This window comes from Anopheles marshallii, chromosome X (assembly GCF_943734725.1).
Source record: "Anopheles marshallii chromosome X, idAnoMarsDA_429_01, whole genome shotgun sequence".
NCBI lineage: Eukaryota > Metazoa > Arthropoda > Insecta > Diptera > Culicidae > Anopheles > Anopheles marshallii.
In genome coordinates this window covers 15,077,828-15,098,950 of record NC_071325.1, presented here as the reverse complement: position 1 = coordinate 15,098,950, position 21,123 = coordinate 15,077,828, and the positions used below count along the sequence as shown (strand labels likewise).

The 21,123-nt window shown below is 38.7% G+C and overlaps 2 protein-coding genes across 2 annotated transcripts; both read right to left on the bottom strand.

Annotated features, from left to right (window-relative positions):
- Nucleotides 1-326: 326 nt before the first annotated feature.
- Nucleotides 327-1,863, bottom strand: LOC128707564 (protein-tyrosine sulfotransferase). Its single transcript, XM_053802524.1, has 5 exons — nucleotides 1,711-1,863; nucleotides 1,500-1,621; nucleotides 811-1,368; nucleotides 544-742; nucleotides 327-467 (listed from the first exon to the last, which is right to left on the bottom strand). The coding sequence occupies exons 1-5, from the start codon at nucleotides 1,861-1,863 to the stop codon at nucleotides 327-329; spliced, it is 1,173 nt and encodes a 390-aa protein (XP_053658499.1).
- Nucleotides 1,864-17,969: 16,106 nt separating this feature from the next.
- On the bottom strand, nucleotides 17,970-20,664 carry LOC128714455 (uncharacterized). Its single transcript, XM_053809333.1, has 5 exons — nucleotides 20,441-20,664; nucleotides 18,946-19,062; nucleotides 18,285-18,788; nucleotides 18,134-18,207; nucleotides 17,970-18,058 (listed from the first exon to the last, which is right to left on the bottom strand). The coding sequence occupies exons 1-5, from the start codon at nucleotides 20,662-20,664 to the stop codon at nucleotides 17,970-17,972; spliced, it is 1,008 nt and encodes a 335-aa protein (XP_053665308.1).
- Between the last annotated feature and the right edge of the window lie 459 nt (nucleotides 20,665-21,123).

Here is a 21,123-nt window from a genome sequence, read left to right as displayed (position 1 = left end):
CTGCTGGTTGAATGGCCCTAACATTGTTACCCATTGTCTGTCTCAATCACTTCATCCTGCTGGTTGAATGGCCTATTTTCGCATATAAAACGTTGCACATCATCTTTGATAGTTTGTCCTTTGCAGTGTATGGCTCTATACAATCAAAAAGGCTACATTTTTTTTGTTTAACAAATTTGCAATACTTACACTTTTAAAAACATAAAAATCTAAACCTTATGCGTTCGCTCGCGCACTATTGCACTGTTATTTCCTACGATTTCGTAGCAGTCTATACGCATGTGTAGTATAACTTTCATTTCTTATAACAAGCACCGCTTATTTCATCACGTTTTCCTATCTCTGCTGCCACCGCCATAATCATCTTCGTCGGTGTCTTTCGCTTTTGGTGGTACGTTGTCTGCCATAGCTTCCCGATTGAGAAGCTCTTTCGCCCTATGTTCCCACATTAGTGGATTCGAGCGTACCTGGCAAAAAGAAACAACAACAACAAATGAGAACAGTTGAACTAATGATATGCAGTAGTTCGTGTAAATTAGTTACCTTATAAGTATTCTCTTGCACGTATGTGTCCGGTTTTCCGTAGTCCGGAGGGTTAGAGTATGGGTCGTATCCCAATACTGATAGCATTGGTGCAATATCGGCCATATCGCGCACAACATCGCTAGGTATCTTCCCGACCCATTTGGAGAGTGCTTCCAGATTTACTGGTTTGATGACTTGGTCTGACGAGCGTTCAACTCTGCGTATATTAAAAAAAAAGTATGTTAGCAATAGTACAAATATTGCGCATGACTCAGTGATGCTTACTTCGAGAGTGCCACACCGTTCTCCTTGTTGATGAATTCCTCGTGGTGCAACACGGAATCATTCCAGGGTATGTCGAGAAAGTGCAGTATCTTGCGCATCCACTCTTCTGGATGCAACACCAGCTGTTCATAGTACACCATCATACAACGGTCGCTACCAATCTCTTTGCACTGCTCGTGCATCGTCTGTATGGCTTGGTTCCACTTGGTTAGACACTGCCGATAGCTGGTTAAATCGAAACCGGTAATGGTAACCTTGCGTGAGATGATGGAGTGTACGGTGGCACGGCCATCCCGCACCATGAAAAGGAACTTTGCCGCCGGGAATAGTTCGATCACGTACGAACCCATCTTCAGCGTGAGCGGATCTTTGTTGCAAAGCCGCGGGGCTGGGTCACCATGTTTGGCAATGATTTCTAGACAGAACTGAGCAATAGCTCCGTTTAGCACTTCCTTCGTGATGCCGGCCTCTACAAGCCGTACCGATTCTTTTTCCGATTTCATCCAATGTGAACGTAATTGAAGGATGCGTGGTATAACACGTGTTTCTTGTCCGCAGCTACGCAATTAAACCACAAGAACGAAGAACATTAAAAAAGATGTAGATGATGTAGAGACGATGTGCCATTTAAGCAGTAGTGAAACATTTCTGTGTTGTACGGCATTTTATATCCATTAATTAAACCTTACCGCACTTCAGGATGAGCATCTAGCATGGCACGCATTAATGTGGTACCGGAACGTGGGACTCCACCGATAAAGATTAACGGCATGTTACGATGATATCGGAAATTGTTTCCGCCATTCACACTCTGCAAAAATGGTTACAAATTTAGCCAAAAATGTATGACGTGTCATTCTTACTCTATTTTAAATTAACTAGCAGCCCACCAATACGTACTTGATCATCCCGTACCATTACACCGGCACTTTGCGCACTATTTCCGCCCCAGCAAACCGCTCGCACGTCAGTCCACTTCCAGAACAGGATTATAAAGGTCAGGCAAGCGCCGATTGCCAACAGTAGCTTACGACCACGCAACATTAACCGCATTGTTTACAGTGCCTGTGCCGTCCGTAAGATAAATCGAAACGCGTCTGGCGTTTATGTCGATGCAAGGGCTGAACCTGCGGTATTACAAATTGAAATAAATTGGAAAAAAGGGGTTTAGGTTTGGTTTGTTTCCCAATTTGATCGTCTAAAGAATAGTCTAACATACAGAGCCAATGCGAGTTCTTATCAGCTTTTTAAAGATTAGCGTTGGTTGCTGGCACCATCTAACGTTTCGTTTTTGTGTGTGTGTTTTTTTTATATTCCCTGTTCGGCGATCGGGTACCTTTAAAAATATGTGAAATAACACGTTTAGGTTGAAATTAAGGTTTGTAATTGAGCATTGCACTTACCAGTGCTCAAACGCAACATATTATACCACTTACTTTAAGAAGTTTTTTGTTGTCACAGTAAAGATGAAGAATTGCACTGTATCGCGGATTGCGATTTGCATAGATATGTGTTGCGTTTCTTAATCTAGGAGGAATTTCATTGGTGGTTGATGTTCTAGGAACGATTATGCGTCATTTGTCTCCTTTATCGTTACCGGTGTCAGTTGTCAGCGGAATTAAAAATGCCTCCAATAAAAATTGACGCAGTTGTGCTTGTAGACCTGAGCATTTGAAGAATGGGGTAGCCAGCGTTACTATCACAGTCGCTGTAGATTTGCAGTAAATGATTGCTAACCCCCGTCGATAGAACAATCACACCCGGCTAGGAACTGATGACAAGTGCGTTGTCGTCCTGTCAGCCCCGGGGTCCTGTGCCGAATCCATCGCTACAATCACTAGCTATTAGTTGCCATCAATCCTGAAGGTTGTAGGAAGACTTTCACCGATTTACAGCGTTTGTTCTAGGTGCGCCGAACGTGAACCGCTCACAACTGGTGTGTCGTTACCTTTTTACGGTATTATAATTTAATATGATGATACTGTTAACGAGCTATGAGCACCCAGTTGTGTGATCGCCAACATTTATTGGAATAGAAAAATGCCCGTAAAGCCTGCAAGTAAGTGGATCATACGTACTAATGAAGCGTGCTACAGATACATCCAGGCGATGTAGAGTCGGGTTTTGGGGTTTAATAATACGGCGACGTTTTTGGCGGATTGAAGTTTTGGTGAGCAGACCGAGAATACGGACCGGTTAAAACTGTTTAGCAATAGCTGAAACCCAGTTCATTCGGGAGGTCTTCAGGTGACTTTAGTTCAGCTGTGGCCAGTGGTTGAGGGCATAGTATTTGTTGTAATCATCATGGAGCGCATGAGATTTCATCGCACGTACGTGACCGAATGTAAACAATGATAACTCATCAAGATTCCGTATAGAAAACCGACCTATGGACAGTTCGACCGGTTGTGTTCGTTTGATTGCTTTTTAATGCTGTGTGAATTTATCTATCTATTCTTGGAAAACTCGTTCATTGATTATCGAAGAGGTCTTTCTCGACAGTTCTAAAAAGAGATAAAAAAATTGTTTTGAAAGATTTGTACACAAAAAAAATATTAAATAATAATAATAACACAACAAACACAACCCTGCATCGCTAATATAGAGATTCAAGTGCAATAGTCAGGTGGAAAATTCTGCATTGATTCAGTGTTATTGTTGTTACTGCTTACAAAATGCAATTTTTCTACATTATCATTATGACGTTTGTAATAATGTAATGGTGTTGTCTCTCTATAGATACGTTGATCTTCTTTTTCTTGTTCCTGACTCACTCATAGTGTACTTTAATTTCACTTATCAATTCAACACCCTTTTGAAATTAAAAAAGATCTGTTATAAGCAGTCATTGGTATGAGTCATGACTAAAGCGTCTGAGGATCAAGAAAGCTTAGAGCTGTTTATAAATGTTCATAAATGTTTATAATTGAGATTCAGATTCACTCACTTGGTTCAAAGATTCATTCAGATTCATGAATTAAAAGCAGAATCATCCAACACTAGTTTGTAGCAGCGCTCGGCAATAAAACACTCACATAACACTTAATGTATTCCAAACAAAGTATACAAGCTCTATAAACAAACATTCGACTGTAGAACAACTTCATCTACTGTTAAAAAAAATATCTAATTAATAAACATATTAAAATTCCTTGCCGGGTGCCTTCCAGGGTGCCTATCATCGTTAAAATGTCGCCACACTTTGGTTTTCATTCCACATTTGCAGGCAGATGTTTCCGCTAATGCATTTTATTATCATGTTGTCACTTGCCGCCTGTCGGTTTATCATTTTTACGCTTCGGTACACTGCAACCGTCTGACGCATCTGTGGACGGTCGGCCGTTTCCATACCATGAAACACTTCCCTTATCATACCCGTACCCGGATTTTAGTTTGGTTGGTGTTGGGCTGAAAAATGACGGTACACTAGGGTTTTTGGCTTTCGCCAAATAAAACACACATTTTTATGTTAATAAATTGTGCCCTATGACACTTACGACGAAGCAACAACCACGTAAAATTACCGTATTGAAGAAGTAGCGTCAGAGTACCAATAGGACCCTTACAACCAATGGCCACCAGCAATGAAACTAAATTCAGGGACGTACCAATAGCAAGCTGGCGACACTTAACAGAGAGGAAATTATTCTCTAAATTGTTTAACACAACCCTCGGATAAAAAAAAAACATGTACCCATATGCACATTATACATTCTATCGGCATTGTTATTCCATTGCAATGCCATCACATAGCAATAATGGAAGAAAAATAGAATATCCACATAGAATGATAGTGTATGTGGAAGAGCAAATTTAAAATGCATTACGAAAACAGTATTGTTGTCTGTACGAAATTACGATTACGCACTATTTTTCATCGTTAACAATATTTCGTCATAATCGAACGCAAAACGTTTGAATAAAAATAATAAAACGTCCTTTTAGATTTTTATCACTCAACATTTGGCTGTTTGGCGGCTAATGAGCGCGAACATTAGCAAAGGTAGGCACAATTGAAAACTCGTTTAGCAATACTTGATGGCATTTTAAATGTTGACCATTTACTGTGTGTTCCCTCTTTTTCATAACGTTCGTTTTAAACATATGCATTAGTTATGAATCACATTTTTTTCTATTCGGTCTAAGGATGCTCAATAATAGCCACATCAATGGACATGCATTCTGTAGTATTCAATAATTAGGGAGAACTGGTGGGAGTTGATGTTTTCCCCTTGAACAAATTAAATTGTAATTCAGAAAAATAAAGCAGAAAAGAAATAAATAAATATTTTAAAATTAAAATAAATTAATAATTTAACATTACTTTTTTCTTTGAATATATTTTATATAATATTAGAAAATTGGACGACTATACGAACGAGAAATGTCGAGATTATTATGACATGTTCATGGGTTCTCATGGCCCAAACGTTAAATCATAATAAATTGTTACACAAGATTTAATCGGAATATTTGTACTCAATAAAATGAATTAAATAAAAAAATATATACGATGTCTTTACGTAAGAATCAATTATACCGTGAACATAACACAAACATAGTAACTGTTTTACTATCGCAACTTTGAACAAATTATTTCGCTTGGGGTCCAACATGAATTGTTCTGGTAATTAATTTAAAACCTGAATTACAGCTGGGTTATCGCTTTAACCAATCTTGTGCGCTTTAATTAAACATGATTGTGCAAGAACAAGTAGGCTCCAATGTGTAAATATGTTTACAGCATGTTAAAAAAATTAAAAATTAAACATAAGAAATACACAAAGAAAACTCCAAACGTAACCAAGTTGGGATTGGGTGTACCAGAAAGTTAAAAGGATTTTACGAAAAGTAAAACTTTTCATTTTTGAAGTATTGTGAAAGATTAAAGAAATTTTCTGGAATCTGGATTCTTTCGGAAGATTAACGATTTTGAACAATGTTTATATACATGGAAACAATTAATAAATAATAAAACTAATAAAACAATATTAAATAATAATAATCAATAGATAAACAATTCATTCAGATTAAACTGTTTAAGATCCTTCAGTTATAATAGCATGGACTAAGTGTTAGAATTTTGGACAACAAAAGAACTCGCTTTTGTTCTTATTGTCGACAACCAATTCTTAGGCTGTCTCTACACAGTTAGCGATTGTCGCAATCGCGACATTCCTTCTTCTTCTTCTTCTTATTAGGTGGATGGGTTGAAACCTCCTATGACATTTGCTGTCATAATCAGAGGCGTACCACCCTGTTTGTGAAAGAGTAGGACTGTGAGTCCATTTCTCTGATGTTATTGTTTTGATGTTATTGTTCCAGGTGAGTTTCTGTGAATTTGTTGTTAGTTTCTGTCACCGGTTTTATGTTAGTGTATATGTTCCTTCATATTTCGTTCCATTTCCATTGGATTTTGTTGTTGTTTTGTATTTTCTGAGTTGTTTTCTATTGTCGGTATTGTCTTCTGTCCCGATTTCGCGCGACATTCCGCAATTTTTTTTTTGGTATAGAGTTTGACAAATCGCAGTCGCAATTGCGACAATCGCTAACTGTGTAGAGACAGTCTTAGACAGATAGAGTTGTCAAACTCTATACATAAAAAATTGCGAAATGTCGCGATGTGACGACCCATGTATAGAGTTTGACAAAGTCACAGTCGCAATTGCGACAATCGCTAACTGTGTAGAGACAGTCTTACGTTTCAAGCGGCGTTAGTAGATTTTACAGTAGCGAAGAAGCGAAGTCGCGTTAAAAAAACTATATTGTCTTCGCGTTTTTGGATTAGAAAGAAACATCAAACTCTCTTTACGTTGGTAGTCACTTTATAAACCTCTCCTTGTGTTTTTTTTATAGATTGCATGTTCGATCACTGCGCGCGATCCCTTGTCAGCAGCGAACGCTACCTAGCGTGAACCTAAACCTAATGCTAGTGGGTTTAATCGACTCGTTGCTCGCTAGAAAAGCTTTTTTTGGCGACGTTTTGATGCGTTTTTTTTTAAGTTGCAATAAGTATCAAGCGAATACAGACATGGACTTGGTACCAGATTAATGATCTATAATGAAAATGATAAATAAACTTTAATCTTCCAACTACATGCTTCATGTAGGAGTGAAGAAATTTTGCATGGTGAGGTAATTTATCCAAATATCTAAATATATCCAAATAGACATCTATCGCATCCATCTATTGTATCGTATGCTAGTATCTTCCATCTGAATAAAGACCAGAGTGCCAAGCAGTAGTCCTGTCCTGTTCACAAATATCACCATAAAAGGCAGTAGCATCTAAAGATGAAGATCGAGGGCAAAGTGATAGTGATAGAACAAGATGCGTGCTGGGGATTGGTCCGGATGGGATTTTGGTCCGGTACGTTCATGTGAAGACCGACAGCGCTACCATCATGCCACCGGGTCGTCCCCAACGCCCCTATCAAAGAATAATAATACTTAAAAATGCCCGAGAGTTGAGAAAAGTTTTTAAATTAGAAGCAAACTCTCATGTACAGTCAACAATTGGAAAATAAAGAGCATATGTAGGTTGAAAAATAGCATAAAACTGTTAACAACCAATAAAACAGCACAAACTTATTCTAAAAGATGTTGGAAAAGCGTAGGAACGCGTTGGTAACAGCAGGCTTTGTCTCCAAAGAAGCGTTAGGCAAAGTAGCATACTAACCGCACCACTGATGAATGTAGATTCTACTCTTACGAGACAGCGAAGCGCAAAAACTATGTATTGATTGCAATTACAGGGTTTTACACTTTAGTTTTGACTGGCAGCACACATTTTTTGACGCGCCGCACTCAATTTCTTGTCGCCGGCGCATATTTTTGATTGCAAGCACCGAACTTTTGAACGGGAGCATTTAATTTTATCAGCCCGATTCTTGAAAGCTTTTAGGCCGCATGTTTATAACCCCCTTGTGAAAGATTGGTTTGAGTTTGAAGCACTTGTTTATATGCAAAATTGTTTGTTTTTTTGGTTACTTGATAATTTTTTGGGCAAAATATATTTAATAAATTATGAGAAAATTTATAAAACATATATTGGGTTACGTATTTGAAGTATTATGCCCAAATCCCTCAAATTGTATGTATGCAACAGATTTGTTTAAATGTGCAGTGGTGGATCCTTGGAGATAAACCTATGTCAATGGGATTGGTTCAACCTAGCTGCCAAATTGTGCTAACCGACAGAATCGCGGCAGATTTGAAATCTTCTCGAGAGTTATTCACGGACAACGGTGTAAAAATTTCGCAAAACTGAATATATTCGCACATAATACTGCTGCTGCTAACAATAGTGTTGTGTGTAATTAGACAGGTACGTAATTGTTCGTTCGAAACTTAGAGAATCTGTTCACCCACGATCTTGTTTACAGGTATCACACAGGTATCAAAACGTGTTACACTTTTGCAACACATGAAGCTACGCATTCAAAAGAGGTAATGTATATTTTATCCTTGCAATACAACAAGGAAATAATTCTGTTTACATGATAATCCTACAGCAAACATGGATACATCGGAGGCTGTACCTCGACGCCGTAACAAAACTACGTCTGACGTAGATAGAAACCGTGTTGTTACAGCGTACGAAAATGGTGCATCTGGCAAAGAAATAGCAGAAATGCTCAATATTAATCGAGGAACAGTGTACCATATTATAAAGAAGTACCAAAAGACTTGGGAGGTTGCGGCTGCAAAACGTGGAGGTAAACGTCCTAAGCTCTTGCCAGATGATGCAGTAAATAGCATTCGCTTGTGGATAGACAACGACTGCACATTAACATTGAAAGTGTTGGCGGACATAGTGTTTAACCAATACGGCGTGCGTGTCAGTACGACAACAATTGCACGACAAATACAAAACAAATAGAACAAAGCATAAAATAAATGTTGTAACGATTGAAAATAAACCAAACATATTAATTGGAAGCACACAATGAACTTAAAGAAAATGAATACGATTTCAAACTGCAGATCATGTGTTGCAAAAGTGTAACACGTTTTGATACCTGTGTGATACCTGTAAACAAGATCGTGGGTGAACAGATTCTCTAAGTTTCGAACGAACAATTACGTACCTGTCTAATTACACACAACACTATTGTTAGCAGCAGCAGTATTATGTGCGAATATATTCAGTTTTGCGAAATTTTTACACCGTTGTCCGTGAATAACTCTCGAGAAGATTTCAAATCTGCCGCGATTCTGTCGGTTAGCACAATTTGGCAGCTAGGTTGAACCAATCCCATTGACATAGGTTTATCTCCAAGGATCCACCACTGCACATTTAAACAAATCTGTTGCATACATACAATTTGAGGGATTTGGGCATAATACTTCAAATACGTAACCCAATATATGTTTTATAAATTTTCTCATAATTTATTAAATATATTTTGCCCAAAAAATTATCAAGTAACCAAAAAAACAAACAATTTTGCATATAAACAAGTGCTTCAAACTCAAACCAATCTTTCACAAGGGGATTATAAACATGCGGCCTAAAAGCTTTCAAGAATCGGGCTGATAAAATTAAATGCTCCCGTTCAAAAGTTCGGTGCTTGCAATCAAAAATATGCGCCGGCGACAAGAAATTGAGTGCGGCGCGTCAAAAAATGTGTGCTGCCAGTCAAAACTAAAGTGTAAAACCCTGTATTGACAAAGCGCAGGCACGCCCCGTGTACTCCCTCGTTGTAGGAATGTTCACCCAACTGCTAAACCAACTCAGAAACATCCGGTACAGGTACACGTGCTATATGTTTTACAGCGTGGAGATGAACAGTTTTATTTATCTATTGGCATTCATACTAAGTAGAAGGGGAACTGCTGTTTTTCATCGTAAAATAAGTTGAAGTTGTTCGACCGGCCAACGATTCAGTGTGCCCACACAATAATCATGCTACGTATCGAGGTAATCCACGTTTTATTTACAATTCTTGTAATGCTGACATAAATCTCACGGGAGATGCCAAAGGGTAAAGTTTTAATAAAACGCACCAACAACTTAATTAAACATTGTTCTTCACATGACTGTTGGTATAAATGAATACTAATTGCTAAGTATAATGTTACCTTTAATAAAAGAGTACTCTCTTCAAAAAAAAAGATTTTGGCGTTGGAGTGCCTACTCTTACATGTTCAACGCCGTATTGCGGGTGATATCAGGTGTTGCCAAACTATACAAAAAGGCAAATATACATTGACAACGGTAACTATTTCGATTTTTGACACGACATTGAACGTATTAACGTTAGCTTTAATTGAACTTCAAGAGATTATTCATTTTTTAAAGATACAAATTAAAAAGCTGAACAGGGTCGCAGTGCTACGATGCGAAGATTTTGCGACAAATTGACTTTGATATTGGTGGAAGGAACATATGGCCTTAGTAGCCGGTCCATAAACCAATAGAGATAGTGGTATTAATCTATAATTACGGAATATAACTACCTATTATAACAATATCTATCTCATAATCGGTTTGATCTATTTGAATTTCAATTTCCGATTCGGTGTAAGTTCTAAATTAGTTTATAATTTAAATAATAAATATTTTCGCTGTCATCGTACATTACCATTTCTTGGTATCTTACTAACAAATAATGCAAGATTTTGATTTCTGTCCAGATTTTTTTTTCTTTTTTCTATATTTTCCAAAATGTTGTTGATACCAAATTGTCTTTTATGAATAACATTAAAATCTCCTACGTACGATGACAGGATAGTTTCTACTCATACAACGAGAGAACAGATACTCCATTTTTGTCATCTATTTTTTATTATATTAAAAAAAAATAAAAATCTTGTTTTCTTACGAGTTCTACGGTATACAACCTCCTTAATACAGTTGCGAATTAAAATTAACAACGCTTTCAAAATGTTTACTTCAAAGGTATCATCCAATGGTTATGCGGATTCCGTGGAGGGATTTTTTTCTTTGCAAGATAAATCCATTGGCAAACAATCATGCTGAGATGCAAATCAAGATGTTAGATTATTAATTTTAACCATAGTCAAAGATATACGGCCCGGCCGTTCTTTAGATAAATAAAAATAAATTAACCATAATTATGAAATTTAGCAGGTCACACTCTTTGAACAGTGATCAGAACGTTTTGGAAAACACATATTCGGTAGTCAACATTTCATCAAATAAAGCCGCCACTGGCATGTTTCTATAACGGCAGCGACTAAGTCCCTTTCGTTTAAAGACTTTGAACGAAAAAGAGAATGAACACGTTTAACGCATCACTGAGCGCATCAAAGTGGTGCATTTTAGCTTTACAAAAAAAACAGGGTATGCCGGCAGATGGGGGTAGTTCTATGTGAACGATGGTAAGAGAAAGAGAGCGAAGAACAGCTTTTACAAACATATGGAAAAAGGGATAGCACCATTGAAATAGGTGGTGTAAGTAAACCAAAAGAAACATCCGTTAATCGTCGAATGGTGTGTGCCACCGTTAACGGTTTTGGATACTCGACACTGATTACGTATTCCGGGAGAATAGTTTAAGTTGTTGGATGGTTTGTATTCTCTCTGTTTAACTCAATCCGCAATGTACTCTGTGTATCATCTTCATTAGATTGCTGACACTGCTGACATGGCACGATGCAACAGTGCAGCGGTCATTTTTTTCATTTGTGTGATGGAAAATCTTGCGATTTTTGAAGTTTTTGCATTACTATCGACAAAAACATGAAACACTTGGACTTCCAAATGGTACACGTGTGCCAGACATCAATGTGATGCCCGGTACTAGAGTAACCTTGACGAAATTTTGCGACATTTAAAATAAACCTAATAAAAAACTGATGGAAATGAAAAAATCCAATATGTTGATTAAAATAATTTAATATCTTTTCTAAAACAGATAAATACCAGAATGAAAATACTAATGCGTATTTTCTTCCTTATCGGCACAACAACCTGTCAACTATGGTGTGTCATTTCTGTGGTGCTGGATTAGCTGGATTGTCAGTACTGTGTACGGGGGATTAGTCTGGATGGAATTTTGGCTCAGTCCAGTCGTGTGAAAACCGGCGCCGCTAAAAAAAAATACACCACCGGACCGGTAGCCCCTAGTTAGAATTAGTTCAACTCAAATTCTCTCCAATGATATCACATATGTGTGAAAATTAATCAAGAAGACATGACAATTAATTTAGACCAAATTTTACTATTATTTAATTTGTCAAGTTTACCAGCAAGTAACTCATTTATGGTCATTCATCATTCAACCAATTATGGTTAATTTATATTATTAATCACTGAGGACTGAGGGACTTTCATCTAATACAGTCTTTATCATTACAATATCAAGGCTTCATTTTATGCATATGTCCGCTCTTTGTCCCAGTGTGCAATGTGTTGCGTTGAACAACCGTGGCTCAAGTGCACACGATCTCAAACCATTTGATCGTCTGCCGAGAGTACAAAGGATTCGCTTTTCAAAACAGCGACGATTGGCAGCAAAATCAGCATATGTTATGCGAGACCTAAAATGATAAAGAATACAATTTTAATGAGTAGCAAACGTGCAAAAGAAAAGCGCTGCAAAATGCTTTGTTACTGCTGCAGTGGTGACTTACGCCCAAGATCGTAGCGATAAACGGCAAACATAACTCTGAAATCCGGTTACATCTGCACAGTATATTTTTTTATTTTTGCGTGCGATAAAGTGCGATAGACAAGCGGTGGTTCTAAAATTAACATAACAGATTGTCATGTTGAATGCTCACAACCGTATGGACCTGCTTGTGGTTTGCGAATCGGATATGTGTTTTTCGTTTAAAATATTACTCTATACAACCGCATTTTTACACGTACACAGCAGAGCATCGGCTGGGCTACACGTCTTCATAGGCCATACCCTGGCGCCGAGGTAATAAGCTTATTATCCTGCTATTTTAAGTCGCAGCCGATCAATCAAATGTTATTACGCACGTATAATTGATAATGCATAATTGAGCGAATGATTTGAACTAATTCTGCATTTCATACTCGTAAATAATGTTTCGCACTGTAACCAATCAGCATGCTTCTATTTTGCTTTCATAACTAAACGTAATTGAATAGCGCAATTCCAATTCTTTAAAAAAAACATGAAAAAATGCCTGAAAGGTGCTTTTGTTAGATAAATATCCATAGTTAAATTTCAACATTAGATTTGAACGATCTGTGTCCCATAAGTTAATATAATTGTTCGGAAATCATTATCAACATTTTTGCTTAATCAATAAAGATCTTTAATGACGATTAAAGGATATGTTTGACGTCAAATTATTATTATTATATTATTGGATATTATTGGAGAACCGCTAAAGACATGTTTGAATAGCCCTCTAGACTGTAGAAGATCAAAGATTTATGAATAATTAAGGAGGAAATTATCCAAGATATGTTTAGCACCGTATTTGTGAAAGCCCAATGAGGAGTCTTCATCCGTAATAATTATCAGGTTATAATGAAACTTTTATAATGAGGATTATTTAATCTGGATATAATAATTTATTACAGAGATCAGGAAATCCTCAAAGAATTAAAGAATCTGTTGGGAGTCGTGTCATAATTCGAATAGAGTCATTGAGCGCAACAATAGATCATCCATACATTTATCAAGAATAAAAAAAGGTCCTAATACCGAGGCTAAAAGGTATAACAAGGCATTGGAATCATGTTCATGAAAATTTGAAGTTTCATAAAAACTTAAATACTCACGAATCTTCGATTTATAAATTGTTAGCGATTCTTTAATCTTTTGTGACATAGCACATGATTCGAATGACTCTGCAAATAAGATTCATATGAAAGAAACTTCTGAAAGGTTTCATTAAGTGCAACATGAGAACATTTAGCGAAACGCGCAGCTAAAACAAATTTTACAAGGCTTAATCAATCTCGCTTCAATCATTTTGTGACGAGAACTATTACTGTAAAGATACCAAACATGTTAAGCAAATGATGAATGGAACATACAGCCAACCCGCTATCTGCCACGGTAGGTCGATAAGAATTCCTTTTCCGAGAACAAAGCGAACTTTGCCACCGGGCGAACAAATACTCATGCACGTAACAGACGAATATAGTGGGTAAATGTTTCCCCACAAATCAGCATCCCGGTTGTGTTTATATTGACTACCGGATTGTTTTGTTGGGCTTTTTTTCACGTATATTGCTTTCTTACATTTTACCTATACTCAAACTTCAGTGGTATGCACGCACGCGCATTACAATATCTTCAAGCCACCCACACGTTGTCGTACTATCACTTTTGCATGCCGTGCAAATCGATGTAGTCTAGGAGACACGAAATCTTTACAACCTGCTGGTAGAATTGTCGTGCAAGTAAAATGTTTCAGTTATAGCAGACACGGGCACTCTCTTGCTCTCTACCAAGGCTCGCAGCCCGCAGTTTGTACAGGCAACTCGATTGGTTCATTTCCAGGTTTCATGGATGGATGCAAACGAACTCAGAGTCACACGGGCCGCCAATAGTTGTTGGAAACGAAAAATAATTTATTTTTAATTGACAGAAAATTGAAAAACGCTTCTGGCTAGCAATTTTCCATACTGTCCCATGTGTGCACCACCATCGACGCAGCGAGATACTGGCATGAACAAAGTATTCTGACTGCGTTGAAGAACTGACATGCATAGATGTGATAGCAGCATATTTTTGCATTGCCCATGAACATTAGCTAGATCTTTGGTGCATAGGATGCGCTATAGGAAGGCGGTTCTTTGTTACTGGTCTGGTCTTTGGCAAAACCATTTCTTAGAATCTGCTAACCACGCTCCCAGGCAGCATCGAACAAATGTCAAAATAATGGGAATGAGTATTGTGGGGGTATGCTTCACAAGCAAGCTCAAATTCGAATAGCAAACTACGCTCCCGGGCGATCAATTAGCGGACGGCGCGTGACGTCTCTAAATAGAGGTCAAGCACCCCAAGAATCTGGCCTGCATTTGGCGGTTAGTGGTGACATTGAAGCAGAGTCGAGATCCAATATTTCATGAACGGGATTGCTGATGGCTATTTCAGCTGTGCGTTGTGCAATTTCGATTCATCTGTAGAGCTCGTTACTTCCGCCGCGTGTCCGATTCGATTACATACTCCGGACACAGTAAATAACATTACAAACTATCGGCTGGCAGTGTCAGGTTTAGTACGTTAATACATATTTGCTTGAAAGAACTTTTCTCGCATAACGAACTACGAATTCAACTATCCCCCGCTGTTCTAGCATAATGGCAAAGATAAACCCATTCTGTACTGGGTTCGTCTTCTGTTCGCCCCCGCGCAAAGTTCTTCATTTGCTCAGCACCTTCCAGTTTTTTTACAGCTTGTGTACTGAACAAACGGTGAATTCTGGGTGAAGATGAATTATTGACAAGCGTTGCACCACTATATATTATTCGTTCGGAACCCTACATTTGATCCTTCCCTTCATTGAGGATCATCGGTGCATATTCTTAATGATTTCATTCAACCGCATTTGTGGCCTTTACATACCGTTGCAAGTTTGTTGCTCCCTTGGATTCTATTTGATTGCAGCCGGGGATATGACAGTTGCTGTTGTTTGTTCCGGTGCGGTCGTTTTTATCGTTTGATCGAAGCTCCCATCTGTAGCATCGGCGCATGTTACCACACGAACTCAATCTTTGCACTGATATCTCCGCGTGATTTTACGACGCGAGACGCACGCTATGTTTTACAAATAAACAAAACTAAGCACACTACCAACGTTTCACCAAAAAATGCACTCGAGCGGCTGGACGGCAGGATCGAACTCTCGTAGGCGCATCTTGCGTACGACGTGTGCATGTCGTCGGTGGAAAATAACGAACAGGGCTGTCAAACTAGTTGAAATAGCTGAGGCAAAAATTACGCTGGTTTCGGAATTGCGGCTTTCTTTATCGGCTCCCTTAGTAATAATACAAATTGAAAATAAAATTTAACTGCATCAATAAATTATTACAAACATTAAAATATATTCCAATCAAGAACTGCTTTTCCAAAAAATAGAATATATGAAAATATAGCGCAACCCTCCAATAACAGTTGTTCGACACCTCTGACTGTTACCCAAAAGACGTTTAGCATCGTGTTTTGATGTCAGAATGACTTTGCAAGAGGTAAGCTCATGACATATCCTTGCCAACCATTGTGTAGCATTAATGTTGACGTTTGTATAAATTATTTCAAAAGTCTAGTGATGGGCGAGGCGGCCGGTTGTTTATTGGTAGTCTTTACACGATAGGACCGGTCCAAAGTCGCATACGGACCAATCCCTCGTAGCAAGGCTGACTATTCGGCTATGTGGGGAAATTAAGTCTACTAAACCAGAAATGGCAGACATGATGTAGAAGGCCATTTCTTCTAAAATAAAAAAAGGAAGATGGAAAGAGAGAGTAAGGGAGAGAAAGAAAATAAGAGAGTGCGAGAGAGAGAGAGAGAGAGAGAGTGACAAGAAATTTAAAAAAAACCGAACGAGGACTTACAAGAATTGGCGATCCCAACTGACTGACACGCGAATGCGAAGATGATTAAAAAAGAGATTCATAGTATAACACAAAATACTTTACTGAATCAATTAGAGTAAATTTTACTAAAATGATTGTTTTTAATATTAAAATGTTACGAGTTTTTGGAAAAATTTGAAATTTGACAAATAAAAAAATCTACATGCAAAATTACACAAATTCGAACACGATTATACGAAGGAAAGATAAGCTATCAGGTGCATCGAGGATCGCGCTTCAAAAACGTATTACTCATGTCTGTTCTTAATGCATGCATAAGACCATTATTGTTTGTAATTTAAATGAATATAGCTAAGAATAACTTATAATGTGGATGCTGTCGTTTTTTTAATCGAAAGGAACGGTCAGACTGTATTCCTGTTAGCCGTTGGGTTGAAAATCCACCAACTATCAACCTTCAAAACCTTTTGCAAATTTGAACCATGCATCATGTGCCACATGGTCATTGGTTGCCGCGCCTGCACCAAGTAGCGCCAGTTGAACCTTTGAACTTGAAATCAGCGAAATTAATAAGGAAGGCCCATGACACTAGATTTCCAAGTCTTAGGGAGAGATTTCCTCATAGAGAATAACTAAAAGCAAATTTGAGATGAAAATCGCAAAGAACGTTGGTATGTCGTATTTGCTACTTATACTTTACTTTATTCATGCTAACGTATTAAATAACCAATAGCAAAATCCGTTCGACAATGTATTTTTTTCTTTTTTCTTAACTCTTTTGTTGTGCATCAGAGCACTTGCCCAAAACTGTTTAATTCTCCAACACTCATTCTTTTCGTTTATTACATCTGAAACATATATATCATTCTCATTACAGCTTCAAGATTAACAGTCTCGACCGATGATACCCCAACCACGTGGTGCCGTTGCAGACGTTCCGGATGAGATGATTCCGTCATAACGAGATTTCTTGGATGCCGTGACAGCATCAAACGAAGAACCGGTAGTCGTTCCGTATCACTAATTTCCGAGCCAGCACCGTTAGCTGAAGCGAATCGCTACGAATAAATTGCACCAGTTTCAAAGAACTAGCTTCGTTTTCATCATTCTCCTTATGACGTTATGTTGAGGTCTGCCCGAGCACGTATAAAATACACCACCTAGTAACATTCAATAAATATTATATTCAAACGTGTTTGTGAAGGGATTGAAAAACTTCCATAAACGTTAGATTTAGATAACTAAAATAATAAAAACAATCGTTAAGTACAGGGACGATAAGATAAGATGAATGTTAAAATCCTTCACAGTATCGCTAGATGCTTGCTGCTTTTCTTAGGAAGTCTAATAACCGCGACTACAGCCTAAAGGACGCTTCATTCGCTAATAGTGCAGTTGTACTGCATTCATACGTGCGCACATATGATGTTCAATCGTATGCAATCGTCGTACTCAATTTGTTTCCTTCATCAGAAACTAGTTATCCTCTGACCCCCATCGTTGACTTTTACTTTTATCACAGTAAACATTGTGCTGAGGCATTGTTTACGAACTTTTACTATTGTTTCGTGCCTTTGGCTGGGGTGTTCACGTTTTTCGCTACGCTTACATACGTAGAAACTTGTACATATACATCTACTGCGTATCAGGCACACATCGATTCTTAAAAACCTTCACGCGCCTTGCGGAACTGAGGACCTCCAGGAGTATCTTCCACACACGGCACTTGAACTAGGTTGAAGTAAACTGATCCTGAAAGACATGGAATGTGTTTTTAAAGATAATTCCTTACTTGCAATGGTGTAACAGCTGGTGCGAAGTACCTACCCATCACTTGAGCTGCGGAGGTATTGGTCTGCTTAAGGCACTCGAATAGCATGTCATCGCATTTGCAATGTGACCTGCGTTTGAAGGAAAGCGTGCAACATTAGTCACCACAGAAATTGCTAGTTGCGTTAGTATTACTATCGTAACGTACTTTGTGTAGATAGAGTTATTGCTCAGATTGTAACGCTTTTGGTACGCTCGGACCTTCATCGGGCATAGATCGTGCGTACGACAACATCGGTCCATCGATGCGTCCTCTCCAAGATCGTGATAGCTCTCCGCAATATCCCCGGTACCGCACCACTTGGTACCGGGTATGATACCACTGAGCAGCGAAAACGAGCTCGAGTAGAAGATGCCTCGCTTACTGCTGCGATTTTTCATGATCATGGACAAAAATCCACCGTTGTCGTTGGTGGTGGAACCGGAGTTATTTCCGCTTTCCTCATCCGGCACATCACGCCCGGGTCCCGCAATTCGATAAGCGATCGGCGAAGAGTCAGAGGCCTCCGCAGGTCGGTAGCTGTTGCGCTCGTTCAGCCGATCGATCTGCTCGCACTGCTCCATCAGCTTTATCATATCGCGGAAAGAAATTTCTAGCGGCCGGTTTATCGTTGACAGATTGCGTAACAGTTCCACCCCGTCTGCATCATTACTGCGAAGAGAGTAGCAATCGAACAGTGAGGGAGTTACAGTATACTGTAAATATTTCCATATTGCATGAGTTCTCATTCTCATTACAATAGTTCTATGACAATAGTTATGTGTAAAATCAATCATTCATCTTGCTGGGCAGATGTAACAAAACTCACTAGATCTCGATCAGCTCACATCCGATGAGCCGTTTGGCGGGCCCAAGCTCAACCACAGCCACGGTTTGGTCGTGAAAGTAGATCATTCGCAGACTTTCCACGTCTAAACGACGCTCGCTGAAAATGGGGATAATAGAAAACAGAAAGTGCAAAATGGCCATGAAAAAAACAGCGTACATCTTCGTCGTAACGCACCGTCCGGTTCTAGTTTCATTTCGTTACGAGTAACAAAGAAAGCGGTGAAGAGTACGAGGGAAAAAATATCGGCAGGAAGACAGGGAAGATGATAAATATTGGAGATTGCATTACCACGTGGGGAAGGTAACAATAAATCGTGGCAGATGCATCAATACAGAGTTTATTGAACTAGATGGACGATGAAGCATAATATTTCTGTAACAAGAATTGCCTGCCAAACTAATTGATAACGTTGGGAGCTAGTGTAAAGAAAACAATCTTCTTGGTTATTGGCTATTAATGTAGTTAAATAAATTAATGTATTTATCACTCAACTAAGTTACTATAATCTCGTTGTGCACAGAAGTTTAATATTATATTACCAAGAATTTAAGTACTCTCTATCGCCACTTCAGTAACCATTAATCGCACGACCTACGGAGCAGTAGTACTGATAAATCTGATAATAATAATAAACAGTGCTGGAACAAACAAAGTGAGATACACGAAACAGGCGCAAAGTAAAAATCAACAAAACAAACCGGCTTAAGTGAGGTGAGCCACAGTGAGTCACGTACGGAAGCCGTCGCGCCACGGATTCGCATGCCGAGACTATGAGACGATGGTGGCCAAACATTGAAGACGGTTAAAGTGAAAGTTCGCTGAGTTCAGCGGCTTGTTTTCAAGCTCGGTGTGTTAAACAAAAAAAAAACGAAGCACGACGTGGGATGCAAATCGAAACACAGCAGGCAATAGTGCAACAGTTTGGCCGACGGGCTTCTGCTGCAACTTCTCCCAAGACCTTTCTCTTCCGGCGAAGCGTTGCCTGCTAATTATCACAATTGTCGAAAGGGATGCACGGTAAGATGCGCACTCCCCGCAGAAAACTACTCTAATTTGATTTTAATTATTCGCTTTCCTCCAAGACACGTTCACTATTTTATGTTTCGTCAGCGGTGCACTTTTCCAAGGTGTTTGACTGCTGTTTAAAATTACCACGCCACGTTGACACCAACTCCCAAGTTCATGCTGAATGATGGGTATTTAACATGCGGTGCAGTGTAGTTCGTTGCAATACACGCCTATCGTATCATTGCAAAACCGCCATCTGCTCATTTACACGATCAGTTTTAGCTTCGCCATGGCCAATGAGTTATGATTTCACTGGGCTTGCTCGAATGTTCAGTATAACTTGCTGTCAAGCTAAAGATTTTAAAGCTCTATTCTGCTTGTGATGGGGGGGAAAACCGGATGTTGGCTACATCCGTCATAAATCTTTCTCTTTTTCTTTGCGTCTCTGATCTGGCTTTCTTTTTACCTGTAAGTTTTCATAGCATCCATTAGGCGACGCTCGACGATGTGCGTGAAGCCGGGAATTTGAGACAGCTGGAATGGCAGCGTAGGTTTTGCGCGGGCAGTGGTAAGTAGCTTGCCACTCAGAACACCGACCAACAGGATCAGCAGGAAACGGTAGCAGCGTGCCGAAGGTTTCCAGTAACCCTGCCGGGTCAGTAGCGACACGGAAGCGTCTTCGTTAGGCATCGCTGACTAGAAAAAGTAAGAATATACATTCGGTAACTCGTACTGGAAATTAAATAAATAAACACATATGGATTTTTTTTTTCATTAGTAAGGCATATCAGTATACTTTTTTACTGGGTAAGCAGAATGAATCTCGTCCAATTTCGAAATCCTTTCAAATGATATCCATCATTTTCATCAGAACACCCGCCAACTTGTCTTCCAGTTCTTTTACTCCTTTTTTGCTCCATCATCTTGGTTCCTCTTAGTACACTGTCTAATGAAGTCTGGTTACTAATCTGCTTATCTTCAAGTTTCTTAAGTATCCTCATTTAAAATATCAAGTATCAAATATTAGATATTAATAATATCAAATAAACAAATGAGTCATCCGAGAAGCAAATTTCTTCGAGAAGATCTACAAGGTTTAGTGCGATTTATTTGCATTTGTTTATATCTTGAAGATAATAAACTTCTCCG